This window comes from Sitophilus oryzae, unplaced genomic scaffold (assembly GCF_002938485.1).
Source record: "Sitophilus oryzae breed Bouriz unplaced genomic scaffold, Soryzae_2.0 scaffold_1178_pilon_pilon, whole genome shotgun sequence".
In the NCBI taxonomy this organism is placed as follows: domain Eukaryota; kingdom Metazoa; phylum Arthropoda; class Insecta; order Coleoptera; family Curculionidae; genus Sitophilus; species Sitophilus oryzae.
Window position 1 is genome coordinate 1,846,295 of NW_022145813.1, and position 26,296 is coordinate 1,872,590.

The 26,296-nt window shown below is 32.8% G+C and overlaps 1 protein-coding gene across 2 annotated transcripts in view; it reads right to left on the reverse strand.

The window, feature by feature from the left end:
• Positions 1 to 26,296, reverse strand: part of LOC115890912 (interference hedgehog-like) — a 138,082-nt gene that overhangs the window by 33,134 nt on the left and 78,652 nt on the right. For both annotated transcript variants that reach the window (XM_030911278.1, XM_030911284.1), the window contains exons 2-6: positions 11,615 to 11,699; positions 8,370 to 8,599; positions 5,784 to 6,088; positions 4,178 to 4,308; positions 271 to 564 (exon numbers count right to left, since the gene is read on the reverse strand). In XM_030911278.1, the coding sequence (XP_030767138.1) occupies positions 271 to 564; positions 4,178 to 4,308; positions 5,784 to 6,088; positions 8,370 to 8,599; positions 11,615 to 11,699 (1,045 nt within the window). The remainder of the gene's footprint in view (positions 1 to 270; positions 565 to 4,177; positions 4,309 to 5,783; positions 6,089 to 8,369; positions 8,600 to 11,614; positions 11,700 to 26,296) is intronic.

Genomic DNA, 26,296 nt, shown 5'->3' on the forward strand with positions numbered 1-26,296 from the left:
CTCGAAGTGTTGCTCTACTTTTGTCCGATAGAAGTTTCCAGGCAATGATCAAAATCTTCAAATTTCGGTTTTTCTCGAACAGCTCCGGAACTATTCGGAATATTAAATGTTCCTAAACGGCATATTTTTAGGCACCTTTTAAGGCACAGTACTTCGCCCTAATTTAACCATCCTCGTATCTACTTCTACTATAGTATTCTATATTCTAATGGTTGGGGAGAATTTGAATAACACTGTATATACATGATATTTAAAACTGGTCAGATTTACCTTTAACGATACATTCAATATCCATGTTCTCGCCTTGGTTCACGTCAGTCATGTTCATAGAACAATCGATGGTCGGTTCTTCGTTATATTTAACAGTAATTTCGTGAGTCAATGTACCATACGCGTTGGTATGGGTACAGACATAGACTCCATCGTCTCTTGAGGTGATGTTTCGTATTATAAGACCTCCGTTCTCTTCTGATCGATTTGATGGTAAAACAGACTGTTTCTTGGACCAGGAGACTTTGGGCACCGGTTGACCTACCGCCGAACAATCTAGGAATACCGATGAACCTAGAATTTAATAAGCATATTATTACTTCTATTGGAAAATTAATGTTATGTTTAACTCAATAGAAATACAATTAAAGGGTAGTCAGGGCTGCAACAAGTCAGTTTTAAAAAGACTGATATTTAAGATTTTTAAGTCTTACGTCATTTCTAAAATCAAAATGAGTTAAGTCTTAAGTCAATTTCGATATAAAGTTCAAATGCCATTTTCTTTCAAGTCAACTTAAATCAATATAACATTATTTAAGTCTTTTTTACTTAAATTATGATAATCTGCAAGTTAAGTCAGTAAAATGACTTAAATCAGTCAAGACAACCAGAATTCAATTTAAATACCTATTTTTTAAATGTTAATATTAATTTTAGGCTGTACTTAAACTGCCGTTAAACGGTAGCTTACTAAAATGGCGTTAATAGGTATGACGTAGTTGATGTGACGCACTCGGCGGCTTTATGAATTTTATAAGGACTAACCAACGCTATCCACCCCACCAAATAACCAACTTAACCAACGCAACTAACCTCGACACTGACAAAAAATATAAAAAACAAATATAAATTAGTAAAAATCAACCAACCCCACCAAATAACCAACTAACCAATGAATTAACACCCTCCAAATAACCACGCTAACCAACCCGCCAAATAACTAAACCAATCCAACCAAAAAGAGTGAAACCAATGCAATAAGATCACTCTATAAGCAAAAAAAATATAAAAAAGTATTGGTCGGCGTGAGAATTGAACCACGGACCATTCGCTTACGAAGCGATAGCCTTAGCCACTGACCCAAAGGTGCTCTTGCAAAATGCTTAAGGCTAGGCATTACTTTCCGCCGACATGAACGACGTCACAATATCTAATAATGGCATTTTAGTAGGCTACCGTTTAACGGCTGTTTAAGTACATCGTTAATTTTATTGTATTATCCATTACCGATTTTTTTATTATCTATATTAATTTATTGTAGATACAGATTAGAAAATATTATACAGGGTGAGTCTTAAATAAATGTAAATATTTTTAGGGGTAGTATATTTAAAAATAGTGCATTTTCTTTTAAATTTTCCTGTACATTTTAGAAAACGTTTTAGAACTGCCTCTTCCGTAAATTTTCCCACGGTATAATTTCTTAATCTCTGATATTACCATAGTTACGGCTTTACTCTATGGTTACGGCACTAAAAGGGATACAAATACAGAAACAATTCGGTAGCTTTTATTTTTAAAAGCCACCGAATTAGCTAACAACTAAAATACAGCTACAGCTTAAAAATATTTTTACTTTATTCGATAGAAAATGATATTCTGAATAGAATGACGTATCATATGTTAACTTTTGACATACTCGCTTAATAAAAAATCGTATTTTAAATCTGAATCTAGAGTGCCATGGCTCTATGTTAAAAATACTAATTCTTAATCAAGGAGCCTCGGAAAAATAGATTTGATCGTCTAATGTTTTTAGTGTCTTGTCCTGGCCGATTAAAAAATGCCCAAATCATATTTTTAATCATATTTCAATTTTTTCAAATGGAATGAGGGTGGCTCATTAGCATATTTGGAAAAGCATTTTTTTTACGAATAATTTGATATCACACACGTAAAGAACCGCAAGTTATAATTTCAAATAAACCATATGCGAAAATGTCAAAAGTTGACATATGATATGTCATTCTATTCAGAGTGTTATTTTCTATCGAATAAAGTCGAAAAATACCGAGGGTGCCATTTAAAAATCAAAAGTTGTAGTCATTTCCGTTAAACAGGAAGTGGCTGAAATCAATTGAATACATCAATTAATCCCAATTTATGTCATATACTAACATATCAAATCTCGTTTTTTTATCTGAAAAAATAAAAAAGTTATAAAGGTGAGCCACACTTTTAAGACGCACCCGATATACAGGGTGCTACAAATTCGAGGTACGAGCATTGGTATCTCGGAAACCGTAATAGATACGAAGATGGTTGAATTGTGGCACAGTTGCGCCTTGAGATGTTCACCAAGATGCCATCAAAAAAGTTATAAAAATTTCAAGGATTGCTGAGTTTTTTGAAAAAAAAACCGGATTTTTTGGAAAATAAATTTTATTTTTTCCTGTCGTTACTTTTTGGAAAATCAAAAAACTAATTACACATTCTCATAGCCACTTTATTAAGGCTATCTGACAGTACTTTTAGATTTTCAATTTAGCTGATAATTTGTGAGATACAGAGGCCAACTTAATTTTTTTAAATACGGACCTGCATTTTTTATTTCAGGTTTTAAAAGAATTCGGCCTCCTGAGTATAATGATAAAAAAATATAATAATGAACAAAAAAACTAGTTAATTATTATTTTAAATAATTTCAAGTACAACTCTGGTGTTTTAAATTATTTAATCTTTAAATTTAATCTTTTAATTCATCGCAACAATATTGATCAGCGCTAATTAACATTGAATAAGGAAAATCGAGCCAATTCAAAGATTGAAATAAATAATATCCAGGTCAGCATTTTAAAGATCTTATTTTTAACTTTTTTTATTGTGAATTTGGAATCTCAGTGTACGATCTAATAATATTCATAATATTAATCGTAGTTCTTATAAATAAATCAACTTCTATAAACTAGTTTCTAATGCTCTACATGTTCGAAAGGGTTACCACCCTTCCTACTGCACGAATTTATTTTTTGTTCAATCTGTTCAATCTTATTTATAGCTCTTTGAACATAACTTCTTGTTATAGTTCCGAATGGATTTTGTACTCTTTATTGTAAATGTTGAACTGTACTGATTTCACTATCATAAATGACGCCAAGTAATGCCCCTTTAGTTATTGCATTTGATTTTCCGTATTCAATGTTTTACCCCTCGGCATTGTTAAGTTTGTAAGCTTATCAATATTGTAACGATGAATAGATTAAATCTTTAAAAAAAACAGGGCCGGACTTGAAATTATTTTAAATAAATCATTTTCAAATGTCCGAAACAAAAAAAATATTAATTGTGGCATATCGTTATACTCAGGAGACCGAGTTCTTTCAAAATCTGAAATAAAAAATGCAGGTCCGTATTTAAAAAAATTAAGTTGGCCACTGTATCTCACAAATTATCAGCTAATTTGAAAATCTAAAAATACTATCAGATAGCCCTAATAAAGTGGCTATGAGAATGTGTAATTAGTTTTTTGATTTTCCAAAAAGTAACGACAGGAAAAAATAAAATTTATTTTCCAAAAAATCCGTTTTTTTCAAAAAACTCAGCAATCCTTGAAATTTTTATAACTTTTTTGATGGCATCTTGGTGAACATCTCAAGGCGCAACTGTGCCCCAATTCAACCATGTTCGTATCTATTACTAGAAAAAAAATTGTAATTTTAAAAAGAAAAAAGTAATATCATTTTAAAATTGCTTATTATTATTGTTATTGGTATTTAGATATGTAAACTCTGGACACTAATTTTGAGACTTGTCCTGTTTGTGTTCTGACTAGAAATAGATAAATAAATAGAAGTAAATAAATAAATAATAAATAAATTTGTTCACGTGTTCAACGTTGGGAGATGTTTACCACATCGTGTGGGATCGGTTTAAGGCAGAGGAGAGGTAACTATAATATATTATATACCTTTAGTAACAGTATATTCTTTCTTCGGTTCAATAATAAAAGTTGGGGCACGTGGTGGACCATTTCTCACAACTTCCAGCCTCAAGACTGGATTCAGTTCTTTTAGAGCAAAACCATTATTTGCAAGACAGCTGAAAGAAATGTTAAGTTTTAACTATAGGCTGCCCATAGACAAACTAATAAAAAGAGACTGGCAAATTAAATGGCAAAGAGAGGGACAACGTTCCCGTAGCGCAACTCAGAACGCAAAATTTCGTTCTATTTATGTTGATCTGCGCATTGCGTCTATTGGGCCCACTATCTCATTCTAATATAACAAGAGAGAAATAAGCAACCATATAAAACGTAATTTCTAAAAAGAAATTAGAACAATCGCCTTTCGTTTTCGTCATCATGACAACCAAGATGACAACATCATGACAATTCGTCATGTTTGTTAATTTTTCTTTTGGTGATTTACATTTTTTTCTAAACTCTTCATTTTATTGACTTATGAGTATGGATAGGGAACAAATTCCTTTGGTCCATATAGGTATTTATATTTTGTTACATATAATTTTCGGTTATACTATTTGTTATTTTATTTGCTGCAGGACCCAGTATCATCTATTTTTTATATGCCCCCTTTCTCTGATAGACATCTTAAAGACACCCGGTAAAATAAAAGTAAGTAGTTATATTTATCATCTTATTAAGAAAAAAGTAGAAGTAGTAGTGTCATAAATATTTCGAACCTCTCTTAACATAACAAATTAATACAATTATTTTTTAAAATTTTTTGGGTAGGTAGTTTATAGCTGGTTTATAGTAACCAGAAACTTTATTAATATACCTATTTTACTTTTGTTTTAGAATTAAAACTGGACTTGAAAATGGTTCAGGATCATGATTCTCGTAAAGTCTTCTTTGCTTGGATATTCACTTTGTTATTGCAATTAGGCAGTTTTTTCGAAAATGAGATTTTTAATGCCCTTTAAAAAAATTGGCCGATCGTTTCCTGCAACAGTCAGTTCTTCTGCATTTAAAATTGGTAGGTGGGTGGAATAAACACTATTATTTTTTGTTATTATATTATAAAAAGTTTATTTATTTTTATGTATAAATAAATATGTTTATAAAACAGTACAATTTTTGCTTTTTTTATAATTTCCCTTATAATAGTAGTATTCTGTCGTTCTGAAAGAAAGTGCCAAATTTTCATTTAAACTGATTTATTCTCTACACCACGTTCCCTTTACGTGGTATAGGGAATAAATCAGTTTAAGTGAACATTTTCAGTTTCAGAATGAAAGAATACTACTAATAAAGGTTAATTTAAGTTTTCCGCCAGCCAGAATGTGCGATAATGTCTTACGATACGTTTTATACCTATCTCTTTCTTTTTCATATAAAGCACACATAATAAAGAAAGATAGCAATAAAGACGTACGTCCTGCCATGGTCCTGCTAATTGGTTTCAAAATTGTTATTCTGAGTTGCGCTACGGGAACGCGGTCCCACTCTTTACCATGAGATTTGTCAGTCTCTTTTTATTTGTTTGTCTATGAGTCTGCCCAACGGGAGAATCACTCACAGTGACAGTTGAGTGACACTGTGTGACACTTACCTATATGTTCCAGAGTTGTAAACTGTCACGTTCGTTAAAATCATACTTTTCACTGCCAGATTTTTGTACGGCGACGTTATATATTTGTTTCCATATTTGTAATCTATATACGCCTCGGGATTCGATTTGGGGGCTTCGCATTTCCAGCTGACAGTGTTACCGACGTGCACTGACGCGCTAGTGTTTTCTTGCGGGGGGCTTTTCTCCATTCGTTCCAACGTTATCCGCCATGGTACTGAAGCCACCACGGAAGCTCCATAATAGGCTAGACACTGGTAGTCACCGGTTCCTTCAGTGTCCCTTAGCTAAAAAAACAGACATTTTTACTTTTCCTATTTTATAGAGTTTTTTTTTCTTTTGGAGCAGGGTTGTTTGCTTATCTACAAAATATATTTCATTTTTAAAAGATTTTCGTATGTCTACAGTGTACTTTTTGTAACTTTTCATAGAGAATATAACTAAAAATATTTTTGACAGATCTCTCTAAAGAAAATCATAATAGATTTGTCATATTGTGACATAACATTTCTCATCACTCAAGAACGAATTTGTATAATAATTCGAAATGAACAATTTGCTTCATTTTAAGGAGTTCTTTAAAAAGTTGCAAATCATTTTTCTGTAAAATAAAATGAGGGAAACTTATTCACCTTTTTTAAATTTAAGTACATGGGACTTCCTATACCGGGTGCATATCAAAAGTGGCTCACCCCTACAACTTTTTTATTTCTTCAGATAAAAAAACGAGATTTAGTATGTTAGTATATGACATAAATTAGGATTGATTGGCGTATTCAATTATTTTCGGCCACTTCCTGTTTCACCGGAAATAACTACAACTTTTGATTTTTAAATGGCACTCTCGATATTTATTTACTTTACTCGATAGAAAATGACACTCTGAATAGAATGACACACCGTATGCCAACTCTTGACATTTTCCAACTTGAACCCAACCCAAACCAACCAAATTGTATTTTAAATTTTAATCTAGAGTGTTATGGTAGTGCTAAAAACACTAATTTTTATCAATTTTTTTTTCTCAGGTAAGATTTCAACAGACGACGACAGAAAAAAGCAGATTACGTGCATACCAATCTATTTATTTTACTAAAAACAGTTTCTAACTATTGATGGGTTTATACTATATAAATCTGTCATGCGTCGTCTCTTGTTATTTTTAACCAGTTTTATTGGTTTATTTCAAAAATGACAGATCATATTTTAAATATTATTGGAGTGACGGAACGATGATCGAATCTCGGACGCAGATGCGTATGAACTCGCGTTTAGATTTTTGAGGCTTGTCAAAGTCAAATTATAGGTTATAATTTTTTGTCAAATTATGTCAAATACACTGCGTTTTGGAAGATGATGTATTTTGATTCGTGTTATTGCGTGTTTTGTGTCTTTTGAAGTTAAGTAAAGGAAAAATTGGGAGAAAATTAACCCAAGCACAGTTATAGGTTATAGTTAATATTCAAACAAGTTACAGCAAAATAAGACCCAGATCACAGTTTATAGTTAATACTCGGTGCCCAGAGTTTTATACACCAATAAAGTTAGCATTGGGCGCGTTCAGGGACGGTCAGCGGCTGAGTGGCTGAATAAGCGATTTCCCTAAACGGTCTATTCTGACGAACAGCAACAGTCAGCCGCTGTGCAAAATTCTCAGCGGTAAATATTTAGGTTGAGACAAGTCAGCCTTAATCTATTTCCTTATCTGTGGTCAATTAATGTAAAATAACTTTAATTTTCTCAGTTTATTGTTTACTTTTTATGGTTTGTTGAAGTTTATAGTTAATCGTAGTTAATCGAATCCTTAAAAAATAGGAGATATTTGTTGTCAAAAAAGTTACAGAGCAGTAGGTTAATCTAAAACGTTCGAAAAAGACAATAGTTGTAAATAGAGATCGAATTTTTCATATTTCTCTCAAATTTTTATAGTAGACAGAGAGCGCATGAGACAGGTACTCTTTCTTGTTCTTTCTGCTGCTTTGTGCCGTTTAGGGAATATCGTAAGCTGCTGGTCAGCGAAATTCTATGCTGAATGTCAGCGGCTGGCTGTGTTCCCTGAACGCGCCCATTAATAAAATTTGTATGCCATCTCGTTTGTATACCATCTCGTATGTATACCATCTCGTCGAACATATTCTTAAAACTGGAGTAGCTGTAAAATAATATCACACGATAGGTAAATAATGGATTTTAGTACTGCAAAAAGATAATGTCAAAATGTACTCTGATTTAAAAAAATTAACAGGAAGTGACCGAAAACAATTGAATACTTCAATCAATCCTAATTTATGTCATATACTAACATACCAAACCTCGTTCTGTAATCTGGAAAAATAAAAAAGTTATAGGGGTGAGCCACTTTTGAGACGCACCCGGTATATCCAGGTCGGCGATGCAACACACGCCAATGTGGTAGCAGTTACATTAATTAAATTAAAATAATTAAAAAATGGTTCACGAAAATATATGTATAGTCCAGTAAATAAGGACACGGAAAGACCCAAGCCTCGGCGTATTCGTCGACTTTGATTTTTTAATTTTAAATAAGGTACTTTAATAAAATCTTACCTCTATTTGTAATTCTGACTTCTTCTTGTTAACCCTATATCTATCTTGAGGAATAATTTTGAAATTATCACTACTCAAATTAATCAGCGCCTGGCTATCGTACGGATTATCTAATGGATAGAACTTCCATTGAAATCTATCAGGTGGTATATTCATCTCGCAAGACAGGGACGTCTCATATCCAGCTGAGAGGACTAAAGACTCTGGTTTGCTCACTACATATTCGAAATCTGTAAAAAAAACAGAGTTTTGTTCTTTGGTCGAATACTAGTTAGACATTTTTGCCAATAGAAACATAAAAAAACTATACAGGGTTGTCCACCACATACGACACGGAGTATTGTAGCTAAACGATGAGATTTTTACAAATTGTAAGTTTTGGGTTCGATGAAGGACTATTATACGAAAGCGTAGAGCTGCCATCGCAACAATGAAATATAATTTTAGCAAAATTTACACTTTTTCTGTAAATTTACAGATTTTCTGTAAATTTACACTTTTTCTGTAAATTTACAGATTTTCTGTAAATTTACACTTTTTCTGTAAATTTACACTTTTTCTGTAAATTGCATGCGAAATTTACTACCCAGCAGAATGACGTCTCGGCATCGACCTGCTCGTTAGTTACAAGTGAGCATTGTTCTCCGCTGATTAAGTTGCTATTGTGCCTAAGTAGTACAGATATTCATCAGAGATTATGGACGAATACATTAAAACCTACTTTCATATCGGATTAAGTCACAAAGAAATTTTGACATGTCTGCTAGAGGATGGTTATGTTAAGTTTACATCATTTGCAGACGACAGTTTACGTCATCCCAGAGGTGGAGGCCATCAGATCCTCTTGCAAACAGTAATGCATCGGAAAGGGTGAAAATACTTTCCGGGTCGATTAAAAGCATATTAGAAAACATATTAAACAAAAAAATGCCATACTATTATATCATACACATTCGAAATTTAATACATAATCCCTAAAATAAGAGATCACCCGATTTTCTGTACTATGTTAGACCAGGTTCAGTATAGACGATGAGGAATAATTCTTCAAGTATTTTTGAAGAGAGTGTGGTTTCAGAACAAAATATATCTTTGAATATACTGGGATATTGCTTAATCTTTTCATATAGTCCGCATGTCTTCAATCCTTCAATTAATTGCCGCAGTGGTTCCCTAATTCTGTCTTTACTAGTAAAGACTTTTGTGAATAAACTGGCGTAGAACAGAATTCGATGGGAACTACTCGTAGAATAACGCACCACTGTTGCCACTAACGCATAAATTAACAGAAAAAGTGTAAATTTATAGAAAATCTGTAAATTTACAGGAAAAGTGTAAATTTACAGAAAATCTGTAAATTTACAGAAAAAGTGTAAATTTTGCTAAAAATATTTTCCAATGTTGCGATGGCAGCTCTACGCTTTCGTACTATTAGAGGTACAATTTAAAAATAATTTAAAATTTTAAAAATTTTAAAGATACAGAGTGTCCCAAATAAGTAAAAAATATCAAAGTTGTATTTTTTTAAATGGAACACCCTGTATATTATTAAATTTTTACTTATTATTATTATACTTAGACCTAAATTTGATTAGGGTTTAATATACTTAAACCTTACCGTTTTTGAAATATTTTCAATTTTGTGAAATTGCAGTAAACATTTTTAAGGCTTCATTTCTCCAAGGGTATCAAAGTTTTTATACTAAATATTTAATGAAGTTTATTTACTGATCAGTTATTGTGTTGCAATAATAAAAATAATACTACCTTATACAGAGTGTCTAAAAATTTATTTTAAATAATTATTAGCTTCAAACGGCAATAACTTGTTTAATTTAAATGGAACACCCTGTATATTTTACGAGAATCAGATACACAATTTAATTGTCTATCAAATTATATTATACCATTTTTTACCTATCTCTTTAAGTTTCCGTAGAAAATGCATTTTCTTGTAATTTAGAACTTATTTATCAATATACCCATGGACTATTGACATTTTAGATTATTTTTAAAGATGTCCCAAATTTTTAAAGAGTACAGATACTAATATTGTCGATATAATTCGTTTATTTCATTAAAAAATAAAAAAAAACTGTTTAAATATTTGTTAAAGAGGATCAATTAATATGATTCCAGTATTCAAACTACATTAACTGACTGCGTTGATTAATAATAATTGCTCCAAATACTAAAAAACTGAATTTTGTATGGGCATTAGACAGTGTGATAAAAAGTAACACCTTAAAAATGATATTTCATTTTTTATAAATGCTTATTTATAACAACAAAGGCTTTAATTTGATAACTTATTATTATATTGATTTCTGACTCAAAAATCCACATTTATTTATAATAATTTATTAGCGAACACAATTAAGTATGTCATTAATTAGTATATGGGCGGAAATAATGGTGTTATATTTAATTAATGGTATACCCTTTTATAAAGATTTAAATAGTTTTCTTTTTGCATACAAATGGGCTAGTAATATTATCGTTTTGCTAAAAACGATAATATTACTAGTCTGTACATTTTGTACATTTGTTGCTTTAAAAACAATCTAAAATGTCAATATTCCATAGATATATTGATAAATGAGGTCTAATTTAGAAGAAAATGCATTTTCTACGAAAACTTGAAGGGATAGGTAAAAAATGGTATAATACAATTTGATAGACAATTTAATTGTGCATCTGATTCTCCTAAAATATATAGGGCATTCCATTTAAATTAAAGAAGTTATTGCCGTTTGAAGCTAATAATTATTTAAAATAAATTTTTAGACACTGTGTATAAGGTACTATTATTTTTATTATTGCAACACAATAACTGATCAATAAATAAACTTCATTAAATATTTAGTATTAAAAACATTGATACCCTTGGAGAAATGAAGCTTTAAAATTTTGACTACAATTTCACAAAATTGAAAATATTTCAAAAACGGTAAAGTTTAAGTATAATAAACCTTAATCAAATTTACCTTTATTTTAATCGTAGAAACTAAAAATGTAATAATATACAGGGTGTTCCATTTAAAAAAAATACAACTTTGATATTTTTTATTTATTTGGGACACTCTGTATCTTGTAAAAATATTTTTAAATTGTAGCTCTAATAGTCCTTCAACGAACCCCAAACTTACAATTTGTAAAAATCTCATCGTTTAGCTACAATACTCCGTGTCGTATGTGGTGAACAACCCTGTATACATTAATTAGTATATTTTAATAATATTTACCTCCGTATGTCAAATGCAGAAGGTTGCTTAAAATAGCCAAAATGGCTTTATACCAGTGCACGTGCTTCATTTCTTTGCAGCATCCCTGAAACAATAAAAATAAACTGTAAATATCACAATATTCTTAAAATAGATAAATATATTAATATTCGATGCTAATTTATTATGTACCCTAAACGTAGTAGGTACATAATAACTTTGATTTATATTTAGAAAATGAGAGCTCCAGTGAAATACTAGGTAAGCCACTGAATTCTACATAAAGAAACTCTACGGGGCACCATTTTCAACTTTTCGATAAGTCATACGATAACTAAGATACGAAGAGAGGGTCTGAAAATGCCACATTTTAAAATTCGGACTAAGAGAGCTAGGATAAATATGTGTGTAGCATTTTTAATTTCATACAAAAGCAGCTCTGTGATGTGAAAACCACAACTTAGTATCTCTACTCATAAATGAAAAACCACATAAAACGGGACACCCTGTATAGTTTGGTTTGGAACCTTTGATGTTACAACAGTGCAATAAAAATAAAAGACTAGTTGAGCAAAATAGACCAAAATAACTAATCTTATTCATCTGCTGATGATGTTAACGTGATTAGCGAAACGCGTGTCTCGTTCTAAAAGTAAAATGTTTTGGTGTATTGTTGACGAACTAGTGTTTTATTTTACTCACTAATCGCTCCTACTTAAAGCGGAAATTACAGAAAATAGAAAATGTTTAAAAAATACGCCTGGAAATAATTTTCAATTGAAACATTCAAATTTGAATCAAGTTAGATTCTAATGTTTTTTTTGTTAACAGCTATGCCGCTATGCCAAAAAATCTTGTAAGTATATTTGACTCGAAAGTGTAAAACTTCAAACAGAATTGAAAAAGATTTTTGAACAGAAAACAGTTCAAAAATTAACAGTTTCTTAACTTTTTCTACTAAAGCTTCAATCAGAACGTCGCAATTAGTGGAATAAATTAGTGGTTTCAATTAAACTTTATACGATCATTCACAATGTCTAAAAAACGCAATTAAAATTAATAAAATATCCTAGCGACAGTTTGCGGTAGTCTGTTGTATAAGGAAGGAGCATATCAAAAATCTTAGGTCCACCGCGATGGGCCTCAAATATGGCCGACTTAAATTCCGGTTTATCAGTGCCGTTCTAATTTTATTTAAAAAATGTAAAACTATGATGTAGGGTAGACGTGGGGTAGACTCTGGGATATGTTGTTTTACTCGTATTTGACGTTGTGAATAAATGTTGGTAGTTATTAAAATTGTTCCAAAAATATATAATTCTAATAAAAATAGATAAGTTATAATAATTATTTATTAACACAAACATCCGATACGCGACTGAAGCAGGTAAATCTGGTAAATCAAATTGACGTATCTAAATTCTTTGACAACTAATCTTTGACAAGTAGTAAATAAAAGCAAAAATGCAAGAAAAAATATATAATTAGTTAATTTAAGTGAATTTCATAAATGATCGGTTTACTACACGTATGTATATTATATAGTCACTTACTAGCGAAAAGTTGTTCCATTATTTCACTCGATTTTTGCCGAGATCTACCGCACAACAACCAACTATTTTAGAGTCTTTTTCGATAAATCGCGATAGTGTCACTGTTAATTTAAGTTCTGCCACAATTTCCATCTAGATTTACTACCTTTATACAACTATCAGTAGTAGAATAAATATTAAATAACATAAAATAAGCTCCGTAAAGACTGACAAATCCATAAAATTTGAAATCAAATTCAAATGTGTCAAATGAATCGTCAAACAGAACTGTCAAGGATCCCCACCCTAGAGTGCTTTTTCCGCCCACCATGCAGGAATACATGGATAGCATTATGCTCCTTCCTTAGTCTCCTTATTCAAAGGTTGTATCCATAGAGAAAGCATAATATTTAGCTTATAAAACAATAAACTTTTGATTTCTAACCAAAATTTTTCTTGACGGGTGATAATAATCAAAGGCCAAAATGACATTTCTCGCAAATTTTGAAGTATAATTGGTGGAAAAGTCAAAAGTTTGTTAACTTTTTCCAATAATTGAAAAGTACTACCACTAATTTTGACGTTCTGAATGCTTACATTGAAATTAAAGGAACAAACTTCTACGCTAATTGAAACCACTAATTTCCAGGTTCTGAATGAAGCTTTACCCTTTTCCAATTAAATATTAATTTCTGACAGTTGTCATTTCAAAAGCCACTCTGATGTAATTTTTTATTGTCTTGTATTTGCCCCAATGCGTCTTTTTTATTTTTATCAGTAAATTACTTTCCAAAGGCCCTCTTAAAAAATAGAGTAAAGAAAATCAAGTACGTAATTCAATACTCTCTAAGCAGTAGAATGAAACCACCTACTGCATATCCCTATTGTATAGAAAATGAATGTCTAGCGTCTCATATTCGAGTGCACTTAACATAATCACGAGTGAAAATCGCCACACGCAGTTACTCACTTGTTTCGAGTATTAGATAACTGAACGGTGTGGAAGTTGACCCTTCATAAAAAAGTACACGCATCCGGTAGGATATGCCCGGAAGTTAATTACAGTCCTGAATAAGGTTTCCCGTAATTCTATTGTTTCGCAGGTCTGGTTCTACAGAACGCACAAGTTTTTAACAATGGCCTTTTTTAAATCACCTTGCAATGTAGAATAAAGTATTGAGTCACTGAGAAATCATTCTTTACATTTTGAAAAAAGGTCCATGTCATGTTTTCAGCTTGAAATGTTCGTTCCTATCGTTCTAAAATTCAATAAATTTTTATTTGTAGTTTTTAATGATATGGTCTACACTACTCTACAGTATATCCCCGGATTGTCTTTACAAGAGGAACAACTTTTTTATTATTTACATTTTGAGAAAAATGCATTCTTCATAAAAAAAAATTCTTGTCCTAAAATGTTTATACTTTTCCAAATTCCCATACCGAAAATTTAGAAAAAAATAAACGAAATTATATTACCATAGAAACCTTTTGATTTTTAGGACTTTTTTTTAATTTTCTCTAAAACGGTATGAAAATTTGTAAAAGTATAAACGAGATTAACCATTTTAGAACAAGCAATTTTTTTATGAAGAATGAATTTTTCTGAAAATGTCAATAATAAAAAAGTATTTCCTCTTGTAAAGACAATCCGTGGACATCTATACTATTAATATAGGTATAAAATCCTTAAGTGACTGACTCACTGATTAATCACGATCCTGCTCAAACCGCTCAACGTAAGAAGCTCAGTTTTGGCATACAAGTTGATTCTAGGGTGTAGAGGTTCAATAAGAAGGGATTTTTCGAAATTCGAGTTCCAAGGCGGTGAAACCACCCCTCAAATATTACAATATTTTTTATTTTAAAAACGGTCAAGTTTCCGACAAAACTCTTAAACACGTATATTTTGTTTTGTTTTTTACATATTTTAAGATTTTTTAAAAATGGATACAGGGTGTTTCGAAAAATCTGGTCATTGATTAATCACTATCCTGCTTAAAGCGCTTGACGTAAAAAACTGATTTTTGGAAAACGGATTGACTTTAGAGTGTAGAGGTTTGATAAGAAGGGATTTTTCGAAACTCGGATTCTAAGCGGTGAAACCACTCAAATATTAGAATATTTTTTATTTAAAAACCGGTGAGTTTTTCGGAAAAACTCTTAAACACGTATATTTTATTTTGTTGTTTTACATATTTTAAAATTTTTTAAAAATTTATACAGGGTGTTTCAGAAAATATGACCATTGAGTAATCACGATTCTGCTTAAACTGCTTGACGTTTAAAGTTGATTTTTGGCAAACGGATTGACTGTGAGGTGTAGAGGTTCGATAAGTAGGGGTTTCTCGAATCTCAAATTCCAAGAGGGTGAAAACGCTCCTCAAATATTACAATATTTGTTATTTAAAAAACGGTGAGTCTTTCGGGAAAACGCTTGGACACGTATAATTTATTTTGTTTTTTCAGATATTTTGAAATTTTTTAAAAAATCTTACAGGGTGTTCCAAAAAGTTAGGTAATTGATTAACCACGATTCTACTTAAACTGCTTGACGTAAAACATACATACATACATACATACATACAGCCGTTACTCGCTGACGAGTATTCGACACACATAAAGAAGATGCTCACGTAAGGGGTTTTCTTTCATGAGCTTTTCTGTGACTGAAAAGCCCGATACGTGATGTTATCTGCCTATCGCACTCCGGACATTCACAAATCTCATTGCTTTGTTGCCTCTTTACTATTTGGTTGCCGCTGTTAACTCAGTTTACAACCCTTCTCCATTGAGTTCTATTGTGAGCTGCTTTTTCCCACTCATTCTGCATGTTAATTCCCTTTAAATTTTCGTGGAAAATGTCCTTGTATCTTTTCAGTTGTCCACCCGGCCTCCTCTTACCGTCTACAAGCTCACCGTAAAGCAGAGATTTTGGTATACGGTTTTCTTGCATTCTGCATACGTGACCAGCCCATCTTAAGCGGGATTTTGTGACCATGACTTCAATACTTTCGCAGTTAGCTTTTTCAAGGATCGATACGTTTGAGACATGATGGAACCACCGGACTCTTAAGAGTTGTCTAAGGTGTCTCTGTTGCAACTTGTTTAATGCGTTCATGTGTCGGCGGTAAGGCACCCAGGTTTCGCTCCCATATAACATGGTGGGGATTATAATTGCTTGCTAGTAGTCTTTGCTAGACCCCGTACGTTCAATCTGGTCATGTTGTTTTGCTTTTTACAGCGTGGATGTTTTGGTTTTAACTGGATTTTCATTTTTGAAATTAAAAGTCGGTGGTCAGTGCCGCATTCGGCATCTATTCTAGCTTTTGTTAGCCTAACATCTTTTAGATGCGTTCTTCGAACGATTATGTGGTCCAATTGATGCCAGTGGCCGTATCTAGGATGTTTCCAGGTACCTTTAACTTGTCCTTCAACATGAACCACGTATTGGTGATGCAAAGATTATACTCTGCGCATGTTGTTAATAAGCGTTCACCATTGCTATTTACGTTTCCCATTCCATGTTTTCCCAATACGTCAGGCCATATTTCCTGTTGTTTGCCTACACGGGCATTAAAGTCACCTAGCAAGATGATTCGTTCGTGCTTTGGAATTCGTTGAAGGGCATTTTGTAAAGCTTGGTAAAATTTATCCTTATCCTCAATTTTAGCGTCAAGGGTGGGAGCGTAGGCACTAATGATGTTGACCTAAGTTTTGTCTGATATGGGGTACCTTAGGGTCATAAGACGTTCGGAGACACCAATAGGTACTTCTGTTAACTCGGTGGCGATTTCGTTTTTGATCGCAATGCCTACACCATGAATTCTCCTGTGTGTTGCGGGGTGATCTTTCCAAAAGCAGGTGTAATGCTCCTCAGTGAGACTACCTTCATCTGCAAAGCGTGTTTCGCTTAGAGCGGCAACATCTATATTTAATCGGTGGAGAGGCCAGTGCTGTTCTTCTCTCTGGTCGATTTGAATTTATCTTGTCCAGTAGAGTGCGGACGTTCCACGCCGCGAACGTTGATGATTTTTGATGTTTTTTTGATGTTTTTTGTTTCCCCGATGATACGCTCGAGTAGGCACCCCTCCCGGAGTTCCGATTGAGGGGGTATTTTACCTCCGGACGATAATTTTGTCCCACTCGAATGTTCCATCATTGCTGTGTGTAAGCTGCGTGAAAAGGTTTAACTGTGGCGGTTACGCTGCCGCACAGTTTTAGCTGCAACTGTAGCACGGGATGGCTATGGCACAGTAAGGACTGCGACGATAGTTCCCTTGTGCTACGTTCTCGGCCGGCTAGGTATATTTTATTACTCCTTTTCCCCAGAAGATGGTAGGTCTGAGGGTTGTATAAGGTTATACCGCCTATACTCGGACGTCAGAGCCTCGTTTGTGTAAACAGGGTGCACCACGTGAAGGTGAGGTTGACTTTTGGGTAAGCTAGGCTATATGTATCGCTTTAATACCCTCGCACTTGACGTAAAAAGCTTATTTTTGGCAAACGGATTTTTCGAAAGTCAAATTCCAAAGAGATGAAACTACCCCTCAAATATTACCAAGTTATATAATAATATCGCCATATTGTTTTTTCTCATTCTGACATAAATGTGAGAAAATTTTATCCAGTTTTTATGTTAATGGAAATTCTTCCTTTGCTTTATCATTACCATTACAAATGATTAATTCGACGCGAACGAAGTTGCGGGTACACGCTAATACTGTATATTATTTTTACTTAGTGAATTTGTTACAAAATGCCCGTTTCAAAAATACGATAATGTACCGTATGATCGAAAACAAATCGATGTCATGTTGGTTATGTCAAGACGAAATTACTTTCTACCAACTACATATCTACATACGGCAATCGCAAAACATTTTCCGATGCACGTCATCAATCATATCGAAATTGACACTAAAGCCTATAAACCTGACTAAATGAAATTTTGGCAAAGATCTTTAAATTTGTTATATAATTTAAGATACCGAGCAGCTCTTCATTTTAATTTATAGAGCAAATGATTGTAACAGATATTTTATTTATATTAAAGCTGCAAAAATTAGTCTAAACCGAATTTTATTATCGCCATGGTCCTATTGCGCGGCGATCAGCAACGTTGTCGTATATATTATTTGACGATTATTATAACGTCAGTCATTATTTTGTATAATATCGTGTTATTGTTGAATATTTGGAAGTAATTCTCGTTTTTTGCCGATTTTCATAGTCTTTTTTTAAAAATTATACTTTTAAGCACAAACAGTTCTTTTAAGAACTAAATTTTCGAGTTTTTGTATTGCATTTCTTGAAATTGTGTATTGAAAATATGCCGAAGCTTTTAAACAGTCGAAGCAAAGAGCTTGTAGCTTTCCTGATAAACTATTTTGAACGAGAACGTGACAATAAATGTCCTTTATTACCCTTGACTGCAGTCAGAGAAGTAGGTTTGATTGGTAAGCATAGTATACAACTTTCAAAGTTACTTCTACTTATTTCGATTTGTAGAGAGTAGCTGCTGTCTTAAATTTAAATATTTCTGTGAGTGTTAGTGACTACTGTTAATAAATAAATTAATTCCTAAAATATATTGTTTCCCAATTTTACATTAAGATGCATCTCATAAATCCATCACAATCTGGCAGCGTTTTCGCCATCGCTTGTCACTCAAAGTTAATCCGTGCATCGGAAATTGTTTTGCGATTACTTTATAATAATATTATAGACTACCATTTCCAAAAAGTAATCTTTAAAATCTGATTTTTTTGCACATACTTTTGCATATATGTATATTACCTGTGAATACTACTCTGTATATTTCAATTTATAATTTTTTTAATTCAGTTTTTTAATTCACTCATTCAGAATTTAGTCCATAATAGAATATCAAACAGTCAATTACCATTACACAACAAACTCTCTAATAAAAATAGATCGAAATAGTTGTAATCAAGGTCCCGATACCTAAGTCGTTGATACAGCGTGGGCTAAAAGCTAAAAGTTCTACGTTACTCAATCGGCCTTATATTGGTCATGTGGCGAACGTAGATACGTATTGCTCTGTTGCAATGAGCCCATTCATTGATCGTTTGCCGTAAAAATGAAGGAACAAGTGGGTGCTCGATAATGACGTAGAAACGTGAACAGATCTTAGGCCTGACCACGAGACCCACACCTTGTACGGTTAAAAAGCGGAAAATTTAAACAATTATTACGATCGTACAGAACATATTACAACCGCTTTGATATTTATTTTGCCATATATAATATTACATTACTAGAGTATGTCACCGGATTGTCTTTGACATTTTGAGAAAAATACATCCTTCATAGATATTTTTGCTTGTTTTAAAATGGTTAACCTCCTTTATCCGAGGCCTTGGAACTTAAGCTGAATATCGATAAAACTAAAATCATGTGCACTCCCCCGGAAGATCACAACAATGCTATAAAAATCGGAGATGAACTGTTGGAATATGTAGTGGAATTCAATTACCTCGGCAGTTTGATTTCGGAAAGGGCCAATATCGACTCTGAAATTCAGCACAGGATTAGCAGCGCCTCAAGAGCATTCTGGAAATTAAAAGACAGGGTTTTCTACAATCATGACTTGAGCACAAAAACGAAACTTGCGGTGTACCGAGCGATAATAATTCCCACCATGTTATATGGAAGCGAAACTTGGGTGCCGTACCGCCGACACATGAACGCATTAAACAAGTTGCAACAGAGACATCTTAAACAACTCTTAAGAATAAAATGTTAAATATATCAAAAACCTTACATTTTAGTCATATACTTCTATGAAACTCGCCTTTATTTTTCTCCTAGAATCCGAAAATAAATTAATATATAGGGTGTTCCATTACAAAAACACAACTTTGATGCGTAATTTTTTTTGGGGACACCCTGTAGAACTCCCTCTATTTTAAAAAATGCTCTAAATTAACCTATAATTCAATATAAACTGTCGTTCTGCATGGAACCTCCGCGGCGTATGAGAGGCGCCACCCTGTATACAAACGAAATAAGATTGATTCGTTATTAATCTAAGTTGCATTAACCATAAATAATAATGAAATTTTAATGCAATTATAGTAAAAATCATCCATTTTATTCGTTTCAACTTTTAGTATTGTGTATGGTGCATTACTTCAAACAAAAATTATCTAAGTATTTTATAGATTGACACCGCAAATAAATTTTAGCTATTTACGTTAAAAACAGCATGTAGACATGTAGGTGCATTGGAGTAGTTAATGAATGAATAATAGCATTGACCATGAAATTTTCACCTTTTATAGTTAAAAGCAATAGAAATTAACGACAAAAATCCAAAACACATTTAACTATGTCCTAAGTGATTTTTGATATTTAAAAAAAAGTACAAAAATTCACCAAATAGCTGGAAGCACATTACAACAAATTACTAAGGTATTAACTCAATTAACTGTAGCATTTTGTTATGATAGGCTGTATCACAATAACAATGTCTAAAAATTTTGCTTGCGTCAACCAAATACAGTAAAATCTAAACTTATTTTGTATCTAGAAAAATAAATCTATGAAACTTAATTGAGACTAACAAACCTTAATTTTATGTGTAAAGTTTTTAAAATGCAGTAAATAAACAGAGAACCTCAGTAGGTACTCAATATTCAGACGACATTACATAATGGTAACATTATAAGTTTATATTTTACAAGTCAATGTTAATTGAAATTCCTTAAATTATTAGTTATTACTAAGAATGTACTTAATTGTTTTATGAACTGTTAAAGAAACGTATATTTTGTTTAATAGTTAATTACCATATATGGTTCGAAAAAAATTGAGTCAAAGCGGCCGTCAAAAAATGACATTCAATAAGAATTTCTCTAGGATCATTAAATAGTCTAGGATCATTAAAAATTATAATTAAATAAGAAAAAGTTACACATTACCAGCAACATTAGAAGAAATCTGTCGTCAACTGGAGTGGACCAACAAAGGATTAAAAATATGTAGATGGAGAATATCTTAACCATCTAAGATTCGCTGATGACATAGTCCTAATAGCCAATAGTCCTGAAGAACTACAAGAACAAATTAACGAACTAAATACAGCCAGCAATAAAGTGGATCTCAAAATGAATTTAACAAAAACTAAAGTAATGTACAACGAACGAAAAGGCATTCTAACAAACAATAAATATACAATATACAACATAAATAACACAACACTGGTAATAGTAGAAGAATATATATATTTGGGACAACTAATAGGGGACTGGGGATCTCTACTATCAGAAATCAATAGAAGAATTAAGCTAGCATGGGGTACTTATGGAAGAAACTCAATCATATTTAAATCTAGAATGCCACTTTATCTAAAAAAGAAAACATTCGATCAATGTGTACTACCAGTTAAACCTTAAAACGGACATCATAAGAAAACTACAAGTCGCAAAACGCTCAATGGAACGAAATATGCTGGGAATATCCAAGAGAGACCGTAAAAGAATAGAGTGGATACGAGGAAAGACCCAGGTAATAGATGTCATCCACAGAGTCAAATCCTTCAAATGGCAATGGGCAGGACACCTGGCAAGACGAACAAATAACCGATGGACCACAAAAATTACAGCATGGTACCCACGAGGACACCAGTCCAACTCTTGACACGCACCTACAACGTCCTGTTTCCGAATATAGAGACGAATGGAATAAGCCGAGAAACGGCTTTATACATGCGGAAATGTGTTGGTACTCGGACAGATCCAAAAACGAAAAAGGATCTGGCGCAGGAATTTACTGCAGCAGTCCAAAAACAGATCTACCACAGCCTTGGAAAACACACCACAATTTTCCAAGCGGAGCTATATGCTATTGAAACCTGTGTGCAATTCCTGGTAGAACAGCAATACCACGGGAAAACAATAAACACATTTTCGGATAGTCAAGCCGTGTTGAAAGCACTTGAGGCAACGAAAAGCACGTCTATGACGAATCTTCATTGTAAGAAACTACTCAATATATTAGGAGATAGGAACAAAGTGTCGCTAATATGGATACCGAGACATGTCGGCCTAGAGGGAAATGAACGTGCTGATTCCCTCGCCAAAATTGGTGCAGGCTCGCCATTCGTGGACCCAGAACCGACACTTAGCGTGCCAAAAAATCTCGCAAGAGACAGGCTCTGTGAATGGGTTATGGGTGTGACGTTTCGGGACTGGGATGACAGTCCCGGAATGGAACATGCCAAGAAAATTCTAGCAGGGATAACCTCAAGGCCGGACTTAGCGAAGTTGCCGCCCCAGGCCAAAAAAAATTGCCACCCCTTAACATTTTTTTTAATTAAAAAAATTACTGATATAAAAAACATTTATTTGAATACAGGACCATCAACAGAATAGACTGACAGAACAGATCAACACAGAACATAAAATAAATATTAAAATATTCATATAAAATGACAACAAACGAACAACAAAACTATAAGGTTTGCTTATATTCCTATAAAGGTTTTCTACGTACTTTTTTGTTCGCAAAATTATCAATTACTTCATCGTAATTGATAATGATTTAGACGTTCTGTTTCCATAGTGGACCGTAAATAAGTTACGTATTTGTTTATACGTTTCAATGCAGAAAACGAGCGTTCAGAAGAACAGTTAGTAATAAAAGTACATGTGAATATTCTTAATGCTATGAAAGTATTTGGAAACAGGTCTTGAGCGTTTTTTTCATAAATTACTTTAAGAAGCTCTCTAGCAGATGGTTTTGCTGACTTAATGCATTTTATAAATTTACGAAAATGTATTAATTCATTAGGCACTGACTCATCTAAATCATTTGGATAACAGGTTATTAAATGTCTGGACTTATCGGTAATGTCGTCAATACTTAAAGTAGATAAATCACTAAAGAAACCAAATTTGGTTGAAAAGTCATTGTAGGCACTTTTCCTGTAGGAAAAAAAATTCAAGGATTAATTTATCAATAATAACATTAAATACATTTATCCTAAAATCGTACCTAGCGTTAAATAGAGTTTCATTATCACTGGTTTCATCAAATTGTCGTTTCCGTTTCACTTTTCTGTTTTTATCTGCCGCATATTCTTTCTCACCGAACAATTCTATGGCCCTTCTTTCATATTCCTCAAATGATTAGTACTATCTAGATTTCGAATTTCAGAAAAATATTTGTCCAATGAACTACATAAATCTGCAGCAAGTTGTAGATCAATATCCACCATTTGAAGCTTTTTATTGACCGCATCTAATCTATTTAAAACGTCTGTCCAAAATACCGCCATAAAACCCATTTCTAGGCTTTTGAATTGTTTAAGGAGACTAGAAGCATCTAATCGGGTTTTAGGCTTTTCGGTATCGTCTTCAGAAATTGACTCCAACGTGGATTTGATTTCATTGGAAGACAAAGATAGTGATTGGCAAGCTTCATTTCGTGCAGACCAATGTGTTTTTGATAATTTTTTTAATGTTTTTGAATTTATTTTTTTATATTCGAGGTATTTATGTATTTATTAACTGGATGCATGGCACAATGCAGTAAAAAATAACCCAAGCGAATTATATATTTAAACAATAATAATAGTTAAGTAAATAAATATGTAATCGGCTAAGGCTATATTCGCAATATTTTATGAACAAATAAAAGTTAAAAAAAAGATAAATATTTTGGTATGCTCAAAATTTGCCGCCCCAGGCTCGGGCCTAGTTGGCCTAGGCCTAAGTCCGGCACTGGATAACCTAACCTAACCAAACGTAGAACAGGAGAACTCCTAATGGCTGGTAGGAATGGAGCGCGTACGTTCACTGCAGTATACATGGCTCACTGCCGGCCAGGTGGATGACACATCTTATGGGAGAACTGGCAATGGTTGAAAACTTGACTACAAGCGATTTTCTAGGAATCTTCCTTACCGATAAATTATTGACAAGAGTGACAGATAAAACCTTGACGTTCTTTCAGTATTCCAGTTCATCTCTTTTTCTTTCTACAGTGTGCGTTGAAAGGAGACAAAATTAATTTTTGGTGACCCATAATTTGTTATTCGAACACCACTTTTCTCCTTGTCGGGTCGTTGACGTTGACTTGTCGCCATTTTATTTCTTTTGTTTACACGCTGCATTTTGCTTTGCAAATTTAATACATAAATTATTTAGGCAAATATATAGGTTTTTAATAAAACTCCTCGGACTAACGTGTAGGTAAGTGTTGATAATTTTTTTTTCATCTTAACATGCTCATTGTCGTTCTCCTGATTTTAGGTGACAGAAAAGGATCATCAAATCAAATTGAATTTTATATTTTCCTTCCTATTTATCCTTCCTAAATATCAACGAGATGAGCCATCGGAAGAAAGGGACCATAGTACAAAACAGAAAGGTGATCTTTTTTCTTTCCACTTCGGATATTGAAATTATTATATACTGTAGTCGTGTTCGGCATTATGCTCTGAGAAATATAGATAAACAAAGAACAACAGATATAAAGCATCCCAGAGGAAAAGAGAGGCAATACCTGTATGTACTCTCTCTGATATTTGTGAAAGTTACAGCAAAGTATTGTTGTAAATGTCATCTTTTTGATCGACCTGAAAACTTCGAGCAAAAAGATGACACTTTCAACAATACCCTGACAGATATCAGAGACGATACAGGTTTTTCCTCTCTTTTCCCCTGGAATACTTTTAATTTATTATTCTTTGTTTATCTAGATTTCTCAGAGCACTATGAACGAACTCAGCTTGTATGTTTGAAATAATCGTCCAGTTGGCTTAAAAATGATGATCGAAGACATTTCCCATATAATTTTACTTTCAAAATTATGATATATCTTTTATTTCTAAGCCATCTATGACGCCATTTTTTTCAGTTTTGTTATAATTAATTTTGTCTCTTGATCTACTTGTAACATTATTCTTTTAATTTTATTAATTTATTGTGGTGAAATTAATTTCTGTTGTATATTTGATATTGATATTAAACATATTTTTAAAAAATGGTGTATTTTTTGTGTTTTTGTGTATGTCATAATTAAAAATAAATGAAAAAATAAAAAAATTTATTTTTTTAAACTTCCCGCCATGCGTGACAATTTAGTCCGTAGTTCCTACAAGCGAAATTGGGGGCGCTAGTAGCAGTAGACTTGTCAACAGTGTCAAATTTAAACGTCAATTTCACTTTCCAATATTTAGCAAGGCGCTCGCACTTCTTCTTGTGTATGTGTTTTGTGCTGCCGGCTGAGATCACTCCTACAGAGGATGGGACTGGTGGGAAGACCATGATATTAGGAAATTAGCAGGGATAACTTAAGCCCGCATAGCCAACAATAGACAACAATGGACCCAACTACAAAGAGAGTATCTAAATATGTGAGGGAGGCTAGACCATAATTGAAAATGGTTGAATAAGCTGGAAATGATGATGATGATAATGATGTTGAAATCTAAAATAGAAGAACATTTTAAGGTGTCTATTTTATGTGTTAATAAATGTATAGCTGAAGTCACCCGCAGGTAGTGACTATAGTCTTTCCTATAGCTTAATTATTTATTAATCTGTTACCAAATTACATAAGTCACGTGTCTTAATAACTGTTATAACCATAGACTTAAAATAAAATATAGACTGAGCATCTCATTCATAAATAGCTGGAACATGCGGTCAGACACTGTCTTGTTATTGTTGTGTTATTGTTTTAGGTTATAACGAGTGCGACACGAGCGATAGATAGGTTGTCTCTGTCGTAACGGTCGTTCCCTGACGACTCTGCCGAGAAACACAACACTGTCTTTCGTTTCTCAAGTACACCTGAACTCTCCGTATCATAGCCGGGTAATTTTTTTATTTTAATGAAGCTATAATTAAATTAAAAATATATCGTATTTAAACTTTTTATATTTTATTAAGATTTAGGACAGGTTTTTTTAAATAAAAGTTTAGAAAAAACAATTTAGAGTCCAAAAAGGATAAAATAATAAAATACACGTTATAGAAGAAATTTTATAATCGAAATTAGGTAATTTTGAAATTAATAATAAATTATTAATTTTAGTCAAACATTTACAACCCCTAATATTAATCAAAACAGGATCTATTCCACAGATATAATAGAATCGGCGACAAGGGACAGGGAGAAAAAAAATATGATTGTTGTA